General features: G+C 33.3%; 1 protein-coding gene and 1 long non-coding RNA gene across 2 annotated transcripts in view; both read left to right on the forward strand.

Annotated features, from left to right (window-relative positions):
* Nucleotides 1–19691, forward strand: part of LOC127861711 (uncharacterized) — a 57902-nt gene extending 38211 nt beyond the window's left edge. Inside the window, exons 6-14 of the mRNA XM_052400398.1 lie at nucleotides 724–892; nucleotides 6305–6414; nucleotides 6614–6814; nucleotides 7494–7671; nucleotides 8808–8898; nucleotides 14485–14551; nucleotides 17717–17773; nucleotides 17969–17996; nucleotides 18229–19691. Of these exons, the coding sequence (XP_052256358.1) occupies nucleotides 724–892; nucleotides 6305–6414; nucleotides 6614–6814; nucleotides 7494–7671; nucleotides 8808–8898; nucleotides 14485–14551; nucleotides 17717–17773; nucleotides 17969–17996; nucleotides 18229–19106 (1779 nt within the window). The 3' untranslated portion in view covers nucleotides 19107–19691. The remainder of the gene's footprint in view (nucleotides 1–723; nucleotides 893–6304; nucleotides 6415–6613; nucleotides 6815–7493; nucleotides 7672–8807; nucleotides 8899–14484; nucleotides 14552–17716; nucleotides 17774–17968; nucleotides 17997–18228) is intronic.
* LOC127862636 (uncharacterized) lies at nucleotides 10622–12102 on the forward strand. Its single transcript, XR_008040714.1, has 3 exons — nucleotides 10622–10726; nucleotides 11311–11416; nucleotides 11959–12102. It is a non-coding gene; the product is annotated as an uncharacterized LOC127862636 (long non-coding RNA).
* Nucleotides 19692–19969: the final 278 nt, after the last annotated feature.

Below are 19969 nucleotides of genomic sequence, written 5' to 3' on the forward strand. Positions count from 1 at the left end.
CTATAATATTAACACTTGTATTGCTTAAAGAAAATTCGATAACAGTGACGATTGTCCGAACTTTTTCCCAACACATTAAAATTCGCGAAGAAGATGTTAAGCATACATTTGTTATAAACTTAGACAAACAAACCATAATTTATCTACATCGACACAAAGGCTGTGACTCTTTTTTTCCCTCCACAAGTGTGAAAGCAAACGTTTGAATCATTTATGCGGTCATTTAACACGCTGATGTTGACCTTATAGACAATCGTATACCGATTAAGATTGTATTGTGTAGTTTTGTTATGCATGGACAGCATACAAATGTGTTGTTTTTATTAAATGATCGAATATTTATTTCTCACGTAGTAATGATTTCTTTCTATTATAACTCTTTAAGTAAATTTAATGTACACCGACATCTACAAACATGTACAACAAACACTTGTTATTCAATATGTTAAATAGATACTCTTTTTATGTTTTCAAACGTAAGTTGTAATCAGATTTTCTTATGACGATGCAATGTTCCTATTTTGCATTGACGGAACAGTTGAATTTACAATACATGAATGCAAAATGGGTATGTTAATGTGTCGAGTGATGTCCAAGAAATCATGAAAAAAAGAAGATTCGTATTTTCGAAGTATATCGAAAGATTTGTTGACTCAAGACAAAGATATTTTTATTCAAGTTAACTCGTAAACAGACCAAACATTTTTTCTGTTCGCATTTCAGAACGGAATAAAGATTGACACGAATGCGAGGTTGGAGTACACGGAAGATATGTATCCAACGGGTCTTCTGTTGGCAGTCACTAAGGCTACAAAGACGGCAGAGTACACATGCAAGGTCACCAACGAAGCTGGAGCAGCGAGCGCCACGGCGTATTTGTTTGTCGTACCTAGTATGATCTATTTCATGATTTTTGTGTGTCGGTAAAATGGTATAACACGCTCAGTCATGAACTGAATTGCCTTGTATTAATAATTGATGTATTCATATAGGTACAAAAAACTGTGTATATATTACCCATGTTCCGTAGAGCAACGTCAAAAATGTAATGTACCTCTTGATTTACCAAATCAAAGCACAATATTATAACTTTTATTTTTAACGCTAGGTTATTATTTATTTAAAGTTTCATACCATATGTAATGAATATTTAGTTATTTTGTAACACACACTTTCTAATAATAACGCAAACAACTTGCACTTTCGTGCTGACCCAAAACAAATATCAAATTGATAAACCCCTTGACATCGTTGTTTTGTTACATAGAAGACGCCGATTTATCCAGTTTTTGCACAGAAGAAACCGAAGGCTTGGTCACGTGGTCCAATACTTCCGCAGGTCATTTTGACGTGAAAAGATGCCCGACAGAGTTCGGAGGTAATTATAGGTGTATTTCTTCTATAACCAGATTCTTATTTATATGAATTACATATAAACAATGACATGACAAGTGCGTTTTATAGTTAATTTTTTAATATAATCGCCAGTTATTTCATGTAAGTTTGCACCAAGGACTTAAACGTCCCAGATAACAATAAATACATAACAGCGACTTAGACAATTAAAACACATATCCACACGTGTACATGGGCGTGTTTTGCTTGAACATTTGCTTCACAAAAGTATTTAGTTCAACAAGCTTTGAACGTGCCTTTTGCTGCACCGGTTACTCTATGTACCTGATATTTGGTCACTCTCTGCATCTTATATTTGATCTTTGGTCAATTACTCGAATGCTTCTTTTATTATATCAGTTGTATTATATTAAAACTGCCCGTCCAAGTTACACACACATTGTATAATTATGTGTCAAAACTTATTATGATCAATTTAGCACGTCTGAAAAGGTGTGTTTGGAACGCCTCTGTAACTTTTTAGATGCTCTCGCTCAAACGTCTACAGTTTGATGACCTTGTTTGTGTTCATGATCTTTTACAAAATGAAACCTTGCTGCTACGAGTTTTATCAGACGTATGGCCCTGAAAAAAAGATTTTCAACTGTAGTAGATACCTCCGAAATTATCTGCATTAAACTCCTGTTTGTAGCTACAAAGAAAATCTGGCTCAAACTTTCACATTGAATGCACTCAACGTGCAGTGTTAAACAATTTTAATCGACAACGTGTTTTTGACAGATAAATTCTCTGAAGTTTTTTTGGCACAAAATAAGACATTGTCACAAAAATCAGTGTTTTAAACTCCAAATCGACTTTTGTGTGGATTTCCATCAAAAGTTCGCAGTTAAATGACCTTTATGTGTAGATTGTCATAGAGAAAGGAAATTTGATAACGACAGGTTTTGGCAAAATTATGGCCTTATTCGCCAACTGAAGAAAATATGTAGTGTATTGTCTTCTGTGTATAAGCATGTGAAATGGGAGCGTCAGTGTCTGTGACACATTTCTGGTGTGTCACTGTAAGATTCTATATGTTAATACAATACACTATTGATGTTCACTTTGACAAGGGGAATACCTGATTGGCAGTTATAGGCTCGGAGTGGTTGATGTCGGTAAGAAAACGTTCACAAGAGAGGATTGTGAACAGGGCTCACGAACCTACTCTTGCCATAGCACTAAATGATGTACTCGTTTTGTTCATCTCGAGGGTGATTTATATCGGCAATTCAAATTTGAATGACTAGATTCTGGAGTCAAATAATACAATAAATCACACATATTTCGCAATATTGTATTTTATAAAACGAATCGCTCTGCTAATGAAAATTGTATTATATGTATTAATAATTGTATTCTAAAAAAGCCTGATATAAAGTAAATAAAACAGCTACATTAAGTAGTTTCGTGAGAATTAGTCATTGCGCTTGTATGGTATTGTGGTATTTGATTGCAAATTGTGTCGTGGCGATAAAATGGGCGTACTTAATTTTTGTCTTATTGTTTAATTAAAAGTTTGCGTCCTTTAATGGACTTTAATTATTGCTTTGATTAATGTGATTATTTAATCATGTGTATCAGAGGGGGTAATCACGTGATAGTCAAGATGGCGACGTCCATACCGAGACAGTTATATTTCGCCGTTTTATACCCTTAATTACTTTCCAGCCATATCATTCAAAAGGTGATAAGCGTTTATTTCGTATTTAAATTCGCTTTAAATCTCGACTTTACTCCCCGCAAATGTTCTTAGTGGAGCGCTTATTAGGTCATTCTGCTAAGAAATTTCGCACCGATTAAAGTCGAGATATATAGCGAATATTACTATGAAATAAAAGCCAGTAACTTTCTTCCTAATATGGCTGGAAAGTGATCGGAATAAAAAAATACAAGTAATAAACGGTATAAATCGACGAAAAATACCAGCTTCGGCATGGGCGTCGCCATCTTGTTTGTCGCGTGATTACCCCCTCTGTATATAATGCCTTAATTTGCTGGTCCATAAAAATGCATCGAATTATTATGTATATTGACCCCAATGTTATGTTATATGTTGCATTAGGATGTTCATATTAATAACCGTGTGATATGGTGTTGTCATTGCACTTACTTATAGTCTTTGTGCTTATATAGTTTTATGACATAGTGGAAATTATGTTTATAGTCTTTTCAAAGGAATGGGAAACGCTATCTTAGAACGCCGTTGTATACTGTTTTTTATGAGGTGTGTGTGTGTGTGTGTGTCTGTGTGTATACAAGTAAAAAGTAGTTTGCTTACATTGTTTAATTAGACTTCAAGCATAAGTCGCTTGGAGTTGCTTTACAATATACTGAAAAGGTCATAATCAGTGACTTTGCTAAATAATATCCGAGCTAACTACAACAAATATTCACAGGGATAGATCAAACTGTAATTTACAATTATTTATGATGAATTTTCCTACATTTTACTAACGAATATTCTACAAAAACACTATCGGAATTTCCGATAAAGAATTATCTCGTTACACATAAAATATCGAACATGTTCCGATGCATATTTAAACCAAAACATCATAGTGTTTTTAGCTTAGATTAATTACAACAAAAGAATCCGTTGCTTTGTTCCAATAATATCCTGTATGAATTGCTTATTACTTATAAGAATATGTAAATTACTTATAAGAATATGTAAACCAATAAATCGTTGGTAACTCTTGCCTCACTTCAAACATTATGTTAAAAACAGGAAATGTAGAAATACCGTATTTTAAACACGCTTTGGTTTGTTTATATCAGATCTCAATCTAGATGCTGTTTCAGGTGGTACATGTAGCTTATAATATTGACCTCTTTCACGTTTGCGTGAATGTCACGTTCACTCACATTATGCAAGCTAAAATGCATTTAGCAGCTTTACAAAGATAAAGGCACAACGGTATGCCCAGATACATAATGGTGTGCATAAAGACTTGAAATATGTGTGGGCATTCAATTGAGTGCTCGATGCGTGCATTTCAGTGTAAGCCCTTGGGAACCTACAAACTGTCTCACTTCAATAACACTTTCCAAGTTAAAGACAACATTACCAGTCTTTAATAGTCGTATGATAAATTATATATTAAGATATATTTAATACTAATTATATGTATAACACAAGTTTTACGTTTTAACATGCATGATAAATACAATCAAGCCGACAAGGGACAACTCCAGAACAGTCAGATCGTGTTGTTCGAAGGTCTCGATCGCTTTATTTTCATTAGCCAGACATGTCCACATCCTGTGCGAGCCAGTAAGCTTTCTTTCTTGAATGTATAATGCAAAGGTTCGATAAGCAGCGTGTTTCCATGACACACACGGCAATTTCTGCAAAGATACACTGATGGCAGCCTTCAAAAGCATGATAGTAAAACGGAGTATTGCCAGTTAAATAAGCTTATGTGTATTGCTAAGAACGACGAAAATATCTTCTTAATAGTAATGTGACGAGAATTTGTGGTCTTTACGTCACTAATGTCATTGCTTTTGTATTTGACTGTGAATTAAGTTTTGTCCAGTTGTTTACAATATATATTACATTTGACAAAATCTTTGATGCTTTTAACGTCATGAACTATGCGATGTATCAGTTGCTACAATTAACAATTTGTTGATTTAAAGTGTCTTTGGTACTAACTGTTACACTGTCAACATTGTTGGGTGATCGCTTTGCTGTCAAAAATGTTGGTTGATCGCTTTGCTGTCAAAATTGTTGGGTGATCGCTTTGCTGTCAAAATTGTTGGGTGTTCGCTTTTCTGATCAAAATTGTTGGGTGATCGCTTTGCTGTCAACATTGTTGGGTGATCGCTTTTGTTTCCTCCTCACAGCTTTCTACAATGATTTTTTCCGCGAATCTTGGCCATCAAAACACAGCGGGAATATTGTCTGCAAAAATAATCAAACATGTCTTAATGAAAATAATTGGAAATAGAAGTTCAACCGCTTATAAGAAATGTATATATATTATTTATAAGTTAAACCTTGTTGTAAGAAATGTATTTATATGTTTACGGTTGGTTGTTTAATGGGTATGTGTATGCGCCTCGGATTAATTTGACCGGGTTATGCTTTTTCTCATCTCAGGTCCTTTTTATCGTATTCTAAAGATGAACTCCTATTTTCAACATTGCCTCGTGTTTATTATTCATAAAGTAAGTGGTCATATTAATGAGCACATTTAATAAGTACAAGCAATTTACAATACATTAATTGCTATTTAACGTCCATATGGGATTTTGGTTTATAAATAGGTTTTTAATACCAAAGAAAGCCTGCCGTATGATGTTAATGCCACTTTCTCGGAATAAAAATCAGTTAAATTCTCGTGAATTTTATGCATTTGCAAAATATTCTTTCATAGTAAAGTATTTATAGTTTTCTTCCGTTCGGTAATGTATTAACATAAATATCCTTTTGAAAGCATTTGCATCATAGCTTCGTTATTGATATTTTTATTTTTTCGGTGGTACTAACAATATTAATTTGTCATATATATGGATGAATGTGTTGTTTTTGCTTGACTTGGTAATTGTTGTATTTTGTAATTGATAGAAATGGTTCTGACTAAATTTTAACGACTGGAATGATATTATAGCAAAGTGCTTTCGACAAATAAAACAATAAAAAAATAATCATATAACGTACACGTTTGGCTACGTATTAAAAATAAAAAGATTGTTAAATTAACAAACGATTGTTTTAAACATCAGTTATCTGATAGAAAATATATATATATATTTTTTAATAATCGTTTTTGCACACAAGCTTTAGTTTTTGATCAGTCTATATTATTGTTAAAATCACAACATTAATTAATATAACTGCCGAATCGTAACCCGGAAGAGCCCGCTTGTATTTTGTACATTCAAGCATTTGTTATTTCAGGAAACGCCAAGCGCGATTGCAAATGTGATTCTGTAACGCGCATCTGCAAATGGGAGAAACCAAACTTCTCCAAGTGTCAGTCCCTTATGTTGATTTACCTGCATGATGAGGTAGGAATAAACAATGCAACATATAAGAATGCTCTAGATTGTATTTGGTCATATTGGAATAAATAATGTAGGTCAGACAACTTGTAAAAGCAAGAGGTACACTTGAATTTAATAATATATGTTACGTTAAAAATGAAAAACACATATTGGCCATAACCAGACACACAATACTCAATACTGTGTATGTCGTCTTATTTAGGTACTGTTGCTAAAAAACGGCTATCAGAAAAACAACATCACTAAAATATTTGACGATCTGTACAACTTTGCCCTCACGAAGAGGAACGTCACTTTCTACTCGGGCGACATCGATATGGTCGCCGGAATCCTTGAGGAGCTCATCAGCCACATGCTCTCCTTTCCCCAGCTTAATTCTGGAGACAATAAAATAGAGGCACTGGTATGAGATATTATACAGTTTACACTACATCTCTTGCATTACCGCGATGTAATTTAATTACGTTATACTTTTATCAAAGTATACATTTATCATACTATCATTAAGAAGATAACACCCCATCTGACACAGGTTCCTCAATAAAATAGAGGCACTGGTATGAGATATTTTACAGTTTACACTGCATCTCTTGCATTACAGCGATATAATTTAATTACGCGTTGTTTTGTTATTGTATACCTTTATCATACTTTCATTAAGAAGATAACACACCATCTGACACAGGTTCCTGTATTCAAAACGCGCAAAATAGTCATGTATCTTTTATGTCAATCACGTCATTTGATAAATTAGGTGTGTTTTCGGTCGTTATCTTTTATTTTATCGCGCACTTTATACAGAAGAATGCAAACATGATTTGATAGATATACATGTATAGCAGGCAAGTGTGTTAACTGATAAGTTTATTTGCTTGGAACGAAGTTCTGAACCACTTGCCTATGCTAGAGGGTTAGGATTTCTAAACCTCACTAAATAAACTTATATGCATTCAACACTTACTTCAAATATCGTAGCCGCTTCAAAACAGTCACACATACTTGTGAAGACCAAATACCAAATCAATGTTTTACACCATAATTGTTTTATTTGTATATAATTCATGTTAAACAATGTGTAACAGAGGGTTGCGGAGGTAATTGGTGCCATCTTGCATCGCGCTTCCACAGCGACGCCCGATGAAAAGCGTGATATAATGGCCGGACCGAGTACTATTGCAACCATCAATATTCTGATCTCCGGAGCCATCAATTTGATGATGTACGACAACCTCCAGCACATTTCGTACAACGATTTAATAGGTGAGACACAGTGTTATTGTATAGCTGTTTTAGTCAACTGATGATAGTTGCAATTGATAATATTACATATCGCTACTGTAAATATTAACAAATCGACGTCGCGAGCGGGCCGTTATTCATTTTTTTCGGGCAAAGATAATCATCTCGGCCAATGGGCCGAAAATCATTCGTGAAAAGAAAATCAAGTGAAAAAAAAGGCATCCACCCTTAGTCTTAACAAATGTGGCTAAAAAATTTAATATCGAAATGTAAATAATCTCGTTTGTAATGTACGCTGGTTTTATTGTCAACACTAGTAGGATGTAAGTTTATGAATGCAGCATCCGTTAACGATGAACACGACTCATTACAGTAAAGATCTTTAGGGTAGATGTTTGGATATTCAGCTGAAACAAGCTATTATCTATGTATCTTTTTATCGATGTCTCTTTTGATCTCGCAATTAACTAATCATTAAGCCACGTTCTAAGCAACACACGAATAGATATGCAATAAGCGTTTTAAAATAAATGTATCTAAACTTGCATCGGTAAAAGTAAGGGAATCCGACTAAATGCAATGTCTCAAGTCAAGCTCGCACTCTCAGAGTAAATACTTCCTTAGGCTTCAATGTGTTAAGACTTTATCCTGCAATAAATGAGTATCAAACTGATCGGTCAGGTAAATAGAGGTTTGTGATAATTGTATGGATATTGCGACATCGGTTGATCCCACTACCTCTGTTTGAATGTACACATCTTTTGTGCATAAAAGCTCGGTTATATTTTAAATTGTAATCGTTAAAGCCAGTCGTAAAATAGTAATACTTATTTTTATATTTAATATATTTTAGAAAGCAAAGTAGATACAGTAATGCTGGTAAGATTTGGCATCGATGACAACGACATCACACATCAAGAAGTGAGATACGGTTAGCCTAAATTAAGCTTCAAATGTGTTTTCAAATATGTTTTGCACTTATCATGATTTGAATTTATAACTCCATTTATTCAGAATGAAGTAACTGTCATCTGTTTCACGATTATTCAGTTATAAAAAAACTGTTGGTGTAAGTACTTATTAAAAAATAACACCTGTAGCACACTAAATGTTTGAATGCATTAACACCAATGAACATGTTTGCGTTGTCATTTAAGACGATGTAACAGAGCAGGTGTACTCCGTCACGACAAACTTTCTAGCCGACTTATTGTTATACAGGGACGAGGCAATGAGGAACGAGTCTAGGTACGATTGATATGTTTTATGTCACGTGGCTGAAAAGCCTGACTAAGGTATCGTCACTTATTGAAATATTAGCTGGCATTGTTCAATTGCTACTTAAACAAAAATAAATGCGATGTATTTTTCTCGACTCGTGTTTTACATAACTGAGGCTGTTCATTGTTCCAAATACATACCGCATTTACAGGTCTTTACATGTGTTTGCATCAGAAATATGTTTCGTGAAGCTTTGTCAATGTTGGTCCTTCATTACCAACTATAAGCATATATATTCTAAGCAATGCGTCAAAAAGACATGTGTTTCTTTTGCTCTTGCTCAAAAACAGTATAAATACGAATCGATTTTAACTCGGCGTCTAATTTAAAAGAATTAAGTTGTGCCGGCATTTTCAATCTTATTTTGTCAAACGTTCATATTATAACTTATACTGACGACAGAACATTACTCATTTTAAAACTATGTGTGTTTAAAATACAATTTAACCGGTCAATATTTATAGAACTTGTGTGGTTTTGCAATAAATAGAATGAAATTTGATCCTGTATCCCGGATGTATTCAATGGCGCCCGTGTACAAGGAACCGAGGAAAAAATACATCTCAACTGTTAGAGTCATCATTAAGCACAATCCACAGGTATTATATATATTTTAGTTTGATTACAGACAAAACGTGTTTGATTTACAACAATGATATCAGGCTATTTCCGAGAAATATAGACCTGTTTATGTTATCCTTCACAGTTGTGAATCTTCATGTTGACCAACAGATACAACTGTGCTATACGCACCTTTAAATAATTAACATTGTACGTTTGAGCCATACACAATTACCAACAAGCGATAAAATTTGTTGCTCGTAGTTCTTCATTAAATCTATTCAAGTGTTCAAATTTTTCAGGTCAAAATAACCGATTTAAATACTACGAAATGTATCCGATGGTCATTTGATCCACAGTAAGTATTTAGACAAAAATAACTTCCATATGAATCTTTCGATTGCTGTTCGATAAGTTATCATCATGGCAGTCCACTGAAAAATGTATGAGTATTTTTGTTTATTATTAAGATAAAACAATAAGACGCACATCATCGATATTATACATTACGCTAATATATATTTACCAATTAAATTGATCAACTTAAAACCTCATCGTATTCCACTGTCCATGTTGCGGTTATATGATTCTAATTTTATCTTTTTTGATGTCGTTTCATAGAACATAGAGTTCTGTGTAAAACATTATACAATTCATTCTTGTCCTTTTTCATCCACACAATGCCCAGTGTGTTAATCAAATCGAGATTACCAACTCTAGATAAGTAATATATACCGTTGAGAAGCACACTGGTAACCATGACATGGTAATGTAACCGCTGAAGATCCCAAAAGTATTTCATGTGTTTGTTTGGCAGAGATACATACAGCGGAATGTGGACTTCAGACGGGTGTGTTACCATAGAAACTTCAAAGGAATTCACGACGTGTGAATGTGAACTCCCAGGGCATTTTGTTGTAGGATTATTGCCATCCAACATAACGGTTAGCAGATTATAACTGAAATACGTAGCTTTAAGCGCATCAGCTCACTCATCTAACATGTAATAAACATTTAATAAAATTGTATTAATTGAGGTACCTGCATTACAAGGCATTCTACGTGGCCGTATGGTGTTTAAATTCCAAAATGATGTCTCAACTAATGTAATAACTTTGCAGGGAAAGGCGCCGGACAGGCCCGAAGGGCAGAGACATGCTGTTCTGTCGGTTTGCTACGTGTTCTCAGTGCTTGTTTTGGTCATCACGCTGATAATATTTATCGCATCATATGGGTATATACAATTGACTAGTATTACTATCGAATATGAGCTTAAGTGCAACTACTTATCAGAAAACCCATGTTACTATGGTTTTACGCAAGCCATAAAAACTAAATCTGTGATATTTTACGTTCCATCATCATGTCATATTGAAATTATACATGAATGGCTATATGAAAGTTAACAAAGGAGTGAGGTATTAAAATAGTATAAAGTAAAGGTAGTGCTGTAAATGTCAACAAGATAAACACACGTCAAGTGTTCCTGTGGGTCAGCACAAACATGTATCGTGCATTAAAGAAACGTTTTGATTTAAAACAAGTATATACTTTGTTAAATGGCACAGCAGTTGTTTTAAATTATCATGTTCATAGGTTATAGTCAAATTAAGCGTTTCAAAGTGTACCGGATATATTAATTTTTAACTTTGTTCAAACTATACTTTTTAACATTATATTTGAGAGGATAACATGCAGATTACGTTAAGAACCAAGTTATTTTCCAGACAACAAGTTTTTTGTATATATTTGAGGATTCTGAATAATTTTTGTATGATATCAAGCGAATTTATTTTTCAAAAAGTCAATATATTGTAGGTTGAGAACACGAGGCATATGCTTGCTCCATCTTTCATACATAACTAGTACACTGCTGATGTCTTGTGTGTGCCTTCTAAGCATAATGGACGTTGTTACAAGCCAGGTAATAAAATGCATGTCTGCCATTGAGGTAACATCAAGAAGTAATTGAGCAGAAGTAATCGAAGTAGCTCTACTAGTAATATAATAAGAAGTCGTAGTAGTAGAAGAAAAACATTGCAGTGGCAGTTGTAATAACACTTTAGTTTGTTGTTGTTACTGTTTGTATGAAATAAGAATTTGTAGCAGTAGTAATGGTGGCAGGCAGGCGTAAAAGTAGTAGCGGTAGAAGTATTAATAGTAAAAGAAATAAAAGTTCTAGCTTTTGTTGTTGTTGTTGTTAGTATTGTTGTTGTTGTAAAAAATAAATAACTAGAGAATGGAAGAACAGAAGAAAGAAAAACTTCAGAACAATATGTGTAGTTGTTATATTGGTAAGTAGTTCCAGTGTAAGTGTTAGTAGTGATTGAAGCAACTGAAGCAAACAAGTCATTGCAGTAGCAGCATAAAGTGTACCACATCATTTCTAATTTGTGTGACTGTAATAATAATAACGTATTCCCCTGAACCTTGAATTTATATCAATTGTATGTTTTCTTCTTACAGGCGATGGTTCAGCTGGTCGGATTTATCATCACATTCTGTCTATTCGTTGCCATGACAACCATCTCTTTGGAAATGTTCCATATTTTCCTTGTTACACATCGAATTAACAAGATTGAGATGACAACCGCGAAGTTTGCTTTTGGGGCAATAGGTAAGTAGCAGTAATGTGCTCAATAAGCACTGAGTACGGGTATTCTATTCAATAAGTAACCGAAATGGGTTGGAATATTATAAGTTTGAATTTCTTGGTTATTATGCAAAACAGTGTTTGTTAATACTGAAAAATGTATATAACTTAAAGAAACCATGGTCTCAATATCGATAAAATCTAAATTATAAAGCATAATTTCGAGCGTTTGTTCACGCGGATAATTTCTAATTGCAATTCAAAATGTATATTCATAAATAACAAAAGAAATTCTTGTGTCCACCCAGTTATAATCAAAATAGCATTACAAACTCCTGTACTCGGACGCTGCAAAGCCGACAGCGCTTACCAGATAAATTTAATAATCGACCCCAAGGTAATATATTCGATAAATAAACACATAGTATGTGTCAACAGTTACCAAATGTTAAACCGGTTTTGTGGCCTCGTGTAATGTGTCCTCACGTTGCCGATATGTTATGAAAAATATCTTGATCTTGAGAGTAATTTAAGTTTTGTTCAGGCTATTGTAGAAGATATGTGAAAGACTTGCTTTTTTAGTTTTATATTTTTTATCTAATGTTGTTTGTGTGTGTGTGCAGAAACGGAAATGTGTACATACACTTATCATTTAGCTCCCTTACTCGGCTTTACTTACCAGATATTATGAAGCGTTGACATGTTATCAGAACATTTTCTGCGAGCGGGGATATGAGATAATTAAATCGTCTGAATGAGATACTGGTTAGAACGATTGTTATTGTGAAGTAGCGTTGGTAGGACGATGCGTTCGAATTCAGACGTCAGTTGCATTACTGAAGTGGTTATGATCAACGTTTTTTATTTCCGGAAATCCGATATGATGTTTATTTACACGATTATAATTATTATAAGTAATAATTGTTTTATTTTGAAAACCTTAAGACTTACACAGTTATCCTTATTAATTCCCCAGTGTCTTCTACAAATATGTGTGTAAATTTGTTAACGTGTTATAACGAAGTTCAAGTAATATGTTTTGATGGTGCTCCGACCAAAAATGTGATAAAAATGGCATTTGATTTGCATTACGATTAATAGACATGAACATGAATTTTTATTTTGCATCTATAACGAAAAAATATCTTATTACGTGTACCAAAAGTATTGCAGATATTTAAGTCGTTGTAGTATTCACGATTTTTCGAGGAAGACAACTAAAACCAATCGAAACAAAAAAACAATCAAAACAAAATCAACATCATTGTTTATGTTATGTTTAAGAAATGTGTTCATGTGTAAATAACATTTCTTCATTAAGATCGTTGTGTTTGAAAGCCAGATTGCTGTTTTTAATGTGTAAAAAGATATAATCGCATCGATTCGTATATAAATAAAGAAGGTTAAAATTCCATTGAAACATGTTGTTTATGATACACTCCGCTATGTTTAATGTAGAACGTTATAATTTAATAATATGTAATAAATTGAATCAAAGAGTTCAGTACGATAAAAGTTACTTCTTAAATTATTAAAATTAATTTAATTAAATATGCAACGGTTAGAAATGCGCTAAAAACATGAGTAGCCGCTGTTGAAATGACCTGCAATTACTAACATCATATTTGCATATTGCAGTAGTCTTAAAACTACGTCCCTGACATGATCTACGGAAAATCTTCAAGATAGAATCAATAATTAATTCATTATTGTCACACAAAACACAATAAGATCGCTTTGAGGTTTTGTATATTTAATGCGCCTTTGTTGGCAAGAAGAACACGAAAAGCTCTAAAAATATGCAGATTAATGATTAATTTCTAAAATCTCTTGAACAAACAAACACATAACGTTGTCAAAAAGTTAAAGTTGAGGACATATTCCATAGCGATAATTTGGTACTTTGCAACTTGTATTTATATATTATATATAACCTTGGTGACGATACGTCAAATTATCCGCTTATTTCTGTTAATCCGAGTACATGCGGTGGTCAACAGAAGTTACATCGAGCAACATAATTATTTGTAGGTATACCGTTATTGACAACACTACCAGTAGTCGTCGTTGGAAAAGCAATGGACACTTCAATTATTGGCTTCAAAGCTATGTAAGCGTGTTCAAATATTTATTTTAATAATAAAAAATAAATTTACCAAACAAGGATTCGGTTAACGTTTTTTGTTTATATGTACTAATTGAGTAGTATTGTTGTGTTCATAGTATGGTCTGTATTGTAAGATGGTCACTGTTTTAAATATATATGCTGTATTTCCAAAAAAGGGACTTAACATTAAATGATCCAACATTTCCGTTTTAATCAGCATTCGACTTACACTTTTAAATGACTGCATTGAACTAATAAAAAAAGTATATTCGATTTGTTTTTATCTCTGCAGCTTCTGGCTGAACATTGACATGAAGCGGTTCTATGTGTTCCTCATCTTGACTTTGATTGAACTAGCGGTAAGTGGTCAAAGCCTATTTCAATCCCTCTCATAATGTTTAAATGAAAATTGCATTTCCCATGAAAGATAAAATCGGAATTAAATTCGGCTCTCCATTTAAGTCGACGTTTATATTTCACAAATTGTGGGTGACTTTAGATTAAATGCTTCATTGAAAAGGCGTTGAAATGGTTGTATGAAAATATCGGCGATCGCCGGAGACGGGGTATATATAATTATACGGAAATAAGGAAAACATATGCCTAGTCTAATATGTGTTTTTGTTTTTGACATTTATTGTGTTACATTATTTTAAAGCTATTGACACTATAATGCAGTTTGAACTCTATAAGATGTTACTGGTTTGGTCTGTGTGATTTAATATAACGACTGCGTGTCAATTATGTCTGTGCTTCGTTTTTGTTTCACTTCAAAGGTCTCAAAAATCAGATCATAAGAAAAGCAAAGTTTAAATACCCAGACAAAGGTAAAGCGGCTCCTCTTACTGGTATCAATATCTATGCATGTGGGACGACTATATATCCGGAATAATAACTGGTAGTGTGACACATTTGCGCTTCCAGCCATGTCTCAGTCATATTTTAACAATGCTGTTAATATTTAAAACTTAACAAACGATTTGTAATTAACAGGTATTCGTGGTCCTAGTCAGTGTGTGCCTGAAGAAAATACTTTCTTGGAGAGATGAAGCGAAGTTCCAAGAAAGGAAAAACTATTTGTAAGTATCACAATTTAATTATTAAACAAAACATGAACTTTCCACAAAATATGCTTATCACCATATATTTGTGAAAAGGAAATACAAGACGTGTTCGGTCAAAGCTATCAATGAGGAATACACATGACATTAGTTTAATCACTGAACAATTTTATTCAAACCTAAACTAGAAAACAGAAATTATGTTTTTTTTCTGTCATTGACATTGGCATTGTATACAAAGAGACATAACTTCGTCGAATTATGGTAAATTGGATATATTGAATTTCATAGATACGTTTGCCTTGACATCTGGTTAATTTGATATATTTAATTTTAATTATCCTGTCCTCAATTATGTTTAAACTTATAAAAAAATTATAAATATTAGGTACTTCGTATATTTATAATATCATGGTTATTTGAAAAAGTATAGCCCATATCACGCATGTAAAGTAACACTTTCAAGTCAACTTTGCCAACCTGCAAAATATCCACTTATTTGACGAAATACTATGTTAAGTGTTTTCAGTTAAAAGTCCATCTTTCAATGAGAAATCATTCAGTTGCTCGTCTTGTTATTTCTAGCGCTCAGAAAAGAAAATACCACCGCAGCATCATCAGAATACTACTGTGCATGAGTTAATAACGAATGAAATTCAATGTATGATTGGGCATAAGTTTTTGCCATAGTGCAATAGAAAATATGTCGCTTAGTTTTTTTGCGCAAACATTATTCGAGATGCTCGTAAAAATTGCATGCGTGTATTATTTTACTTCCAATTGCGTTTCCGTAAAATTTGATTTAATATTTTTACGTTTGTATTGTATTAATTTCAATAAATTATTATTTCGATGTTATTTGATATGAAGTCAGATTGAGGTCATTTAATATTTTCATTGCGTGATCGTGTCGCTGTGAAGTGATCTTTTATGTTTGGGTTGATATTCGGTCCAAAAGTCCGCTCTTTACTATATGACCGAAGAAATACATATTTCTACTTGTGTTATGATTTTCACGCTGCATTTATTAAATTTGACACGTGCATGAACGTGGCAATATAACTGTCATCATTCGAGTAGCACAAAATCGCGAATGTGTTAGAAGCCTGTATAATGATATTACCCATGACTACATCGTAGCACTTGCCTTTTCTAAAAAAAAAACTAGTTCAAAGTGCCTCGAAGTATACATGTCTACTTCCAATAACAGTATTACTATGGTTTATATATTTGTTGAGGCAAAAAGAATAATAAATAATAAATAATATACTACTACGTAAAAACAAGTTTACTTTATGAAGATGTCACAATAAGAAAATATATCAAAATATAGCTTATGTAGTGTGCGTCTAATGTTAAATAGTGAACACATTTTTGCAGGAAAGCAATAGCAAAGGGATCAGTATTAATTGGGCTACAACTGCTGTTTGAGGCAACCGCTGTTGGTCTGGAATCTTCGAATGCAGATAATGTGGTTACCAATGCAATCCATGCAATAAGCGTATTTATGTTTGTAAGTATTAAAACATACTAATGCTGTTTATATGTCAATCGAATTTTCAAAAGTTATAACCAGCATACATTGTGATGTGTAACTTTGTAAGCATACTACATCGTCTTCTGCCTACTATGAGCATTTCACTGATTATTAAGTTCTAAATCATGTTCATTCCGTTTTCAGAGTATAGCAGTCTTAGTTGTTACTTGTGCTCTAGACAAGAATGTACGTATTTATCTTATACATTTTATTTTTCTAAATTAGTATATGTGCAATGCATATTTTTTAACGACCAGGTAATATTTAAAAAACATGAAGTTATTGTATATTAATTGTTGAGTTCCATTAATAAGTTATACGAAAAGCTGCAACTAATGTCACTTTGGATAGAAACTTCTTTAGTTTATAAATAGTTCGTAAATTAAAGTCCTTAAAATTAATTATCTGTCATTTTATGCATCGATTTGTTTACTCAGATGTTATATAAATTTTAATGTATTAATTTGCATACCTTTAACTCATATTACTTCGTTCTGGACTTTGTATAAACACGTGAATACGCATTTTCCTGTTCATTTAAGGTTGTATTTTCATTTGGATTTTTTTAAACATAATGCTATTTACCTACTCTACTTGTTTATGGAGCACCGAACGTCTAAAAACGTTTACAAACACTACTTCACTAACATTATGTTTTAATGTATGATATATTACTGTTATTCTGGCGGTCGGAAATAACTTTTTTTTACCGCATGGAACAATTGTGTTTACAGATAGATTAGAGTCTTTGTTATGCATTCATGTATTAACGGTCAGGAGAAGTCTAAACCTTTACCATTAACTTTATGTTTACCTGATCATTACTTCTCGATGTTCACTTTATTAAATATGTGATTGTTTCAGTATATTTACATGCTTTATTTCCAAATAAGTATGTATATTAATATATAAGTATCCGTTTGCAGATACGGCATTCTTGTTGTATAAAATTCCGTCGTGGATCGAACGTGAAAGTTCAGGAGGTATGCTAAAATGATAAAGACATGTTTACCTTGTGTGTTTCGTTTAAACAAGTATTTCATTAAAATACATTATACGCGTTCTGCTGGAATTCAGACATCTTCGTGTTACATGTGTATCTTCAATATTCATGCATTCATATTCCGTTTAAAAAATCCATGTATGGTGTAAGATTTCGAATGTTTATTTCTCTGCAGGGTGGAAGTCAAAGCAAAGCCTTTCGAAGTAAGTAACACACGTACAATTTTTATCGACCTTTGTATATTTCGCAAATATATAACTAATTGCTGTTGTGAGTCGTTTTTTTCTTTACATCAAATTATTTTTGAATAATGGATTTTCACTAAAATATTATTTTGAAATAAATGCAAGGTATAAAATGTGTAATATTTTTGTTTGCACTAATTAATTTACTAATATGTACCTTTTAACGTTATCATAACCTTATGTATTTTAGCATATATGAAACCAGAGCTAGTGTCAAGAGTTGTGAATCCAGAGGAATACAACGTGTCTAGATATTACGACGAGGTCAACCGTACGAAGTATACAGCTCAGCGAAAGCGCGAACTGTCCGCTTTGCTAGGCAGCTCGGACACTAACTCTATAACCATGGATACAAGGAGTACGTCAATTAGCGGGAGTGACGGGTCGAAGGAAAGTACAGCGCCATCTTTGAAAATAGATTTCTCATTTAGTGTAAGGCGAGACAGTGTTTTTGAGACCATCAATGACTCAAACGGTGAAAGACGAAGCATAGGCGCCAGTGGAAGCGTCAAGGACGACGTTGTAAGTGCCCGTGGTTGTTTTCGTCTTAGAAACGACTCGGCAGCTCATAGTGGTGCAGGCAAGAATGAGAACAATGGTGATGAAAGTAATGACCTACATGGCTGCGTAAATGGCCATGCCGCTATGTGTAATAATGATGACTTAGCAAACTTATCTCAGATTCCATTTTCGGACAGAAACATGGTTCAAAATCCACTTTACAAGCGTATTAATACGGACAAACTGGTATCAGAAGAATTGAAACATTTGACTCAAAACCCAGGGCAATTGCAATATGACGACATTTATCCACTGTCGAATAATCGTGTTTCAAACTTGCCATTGAAACGTGCGATCCCAGATATTCCAGATAAAAATTGCAATCTTAGTTCAACTCGAAGTCCGACAAAAGCTTTTAATCCATTAATGAATTATATTAGTGAACGTGGAAACGTCGAACATAGTTCAGTAGTACCAACGAAGGCAAACGATACCGACGACGACATGTTGTTTAACAACAAGACAGACCAAGACGATGATTACGAGTCACCCCGTAGTTCCAATTAGTGTCCACATCCATAGTGTCCACTCAACCGTAAATGTGGCGTCCTGTTAAGTGCGTTAATGAATTTGACATGCGTGGACAACATAAGCATATTTATTTTTCGATATATTTAAAATAGTGGTATAAAAATGATCTTATGTTTACTTATATTCGGTTGCATAATTTGCAATATTTGCAATATGTGTATCATGTCTACCCATCCATCGATCATGTAAATGAGTTCGAAACCATGCGCCTGCTTCACAAAAAGTTCGAATTCATAGGATTTAACTATATATCGCAAATACGAGTAGCGAGCTATATGCTTTGTTTTGGAGTGACGCGTGCTATCGTTTTGATGATGATGATGATGATGATGATGATGATGATGATGATGATGATGATGATGATGATGATGATGATGATGATGATGGTGATGATGATGATGATGATGAATAGTAGTAGTAGTAGTAGTAGTAGTAGTAGTAGTAGTAGTAGTAGTAGCAGAAGTAGTAGTAGTAGTAGTAGTAGTAGTAGTAGTAGTAGTAGTAGTAGTAGTAGTAGTAGTAGTAGTAGTAGTAGTAGTAGTAGTAGTATCATTATTATAATTATCCGCCTATAACGCTAACGTGTAATTCATATTTATTGTACAAAAAAATAAGCTGCATGCTATTACGTCAAGCATTCTAACAAATGCATAATGCCATATACCGGTTCTTTTGATGTCAGTGATATATTGTGTGATAGGTCAAGCTCAAAGCGTATTTTAATTTATTACTTGTATTATAATAGGATATGTTTTTAACATGTTATTAAGGGCTTAATTTTAATGTTATTGTGTTGTCTTTTCAATTTGATTACTTTATTACATTCTAAATGCCTTTGG

This window comes from Dreissena polymorpha, chromosome 16, assembly GCF_020536995.1.
Source record: "Dreissena polymorpha isolate Duluth1 chromosome 16, UMN_Dpol_1.0, whole genome shotgun sequence".
Lineage (NCBI taxonomy): Eukaryota > Metazoa > Mollusca > Bivalvia > Myida > Dreissenidae > Dreissena > Dreissena polymorpha.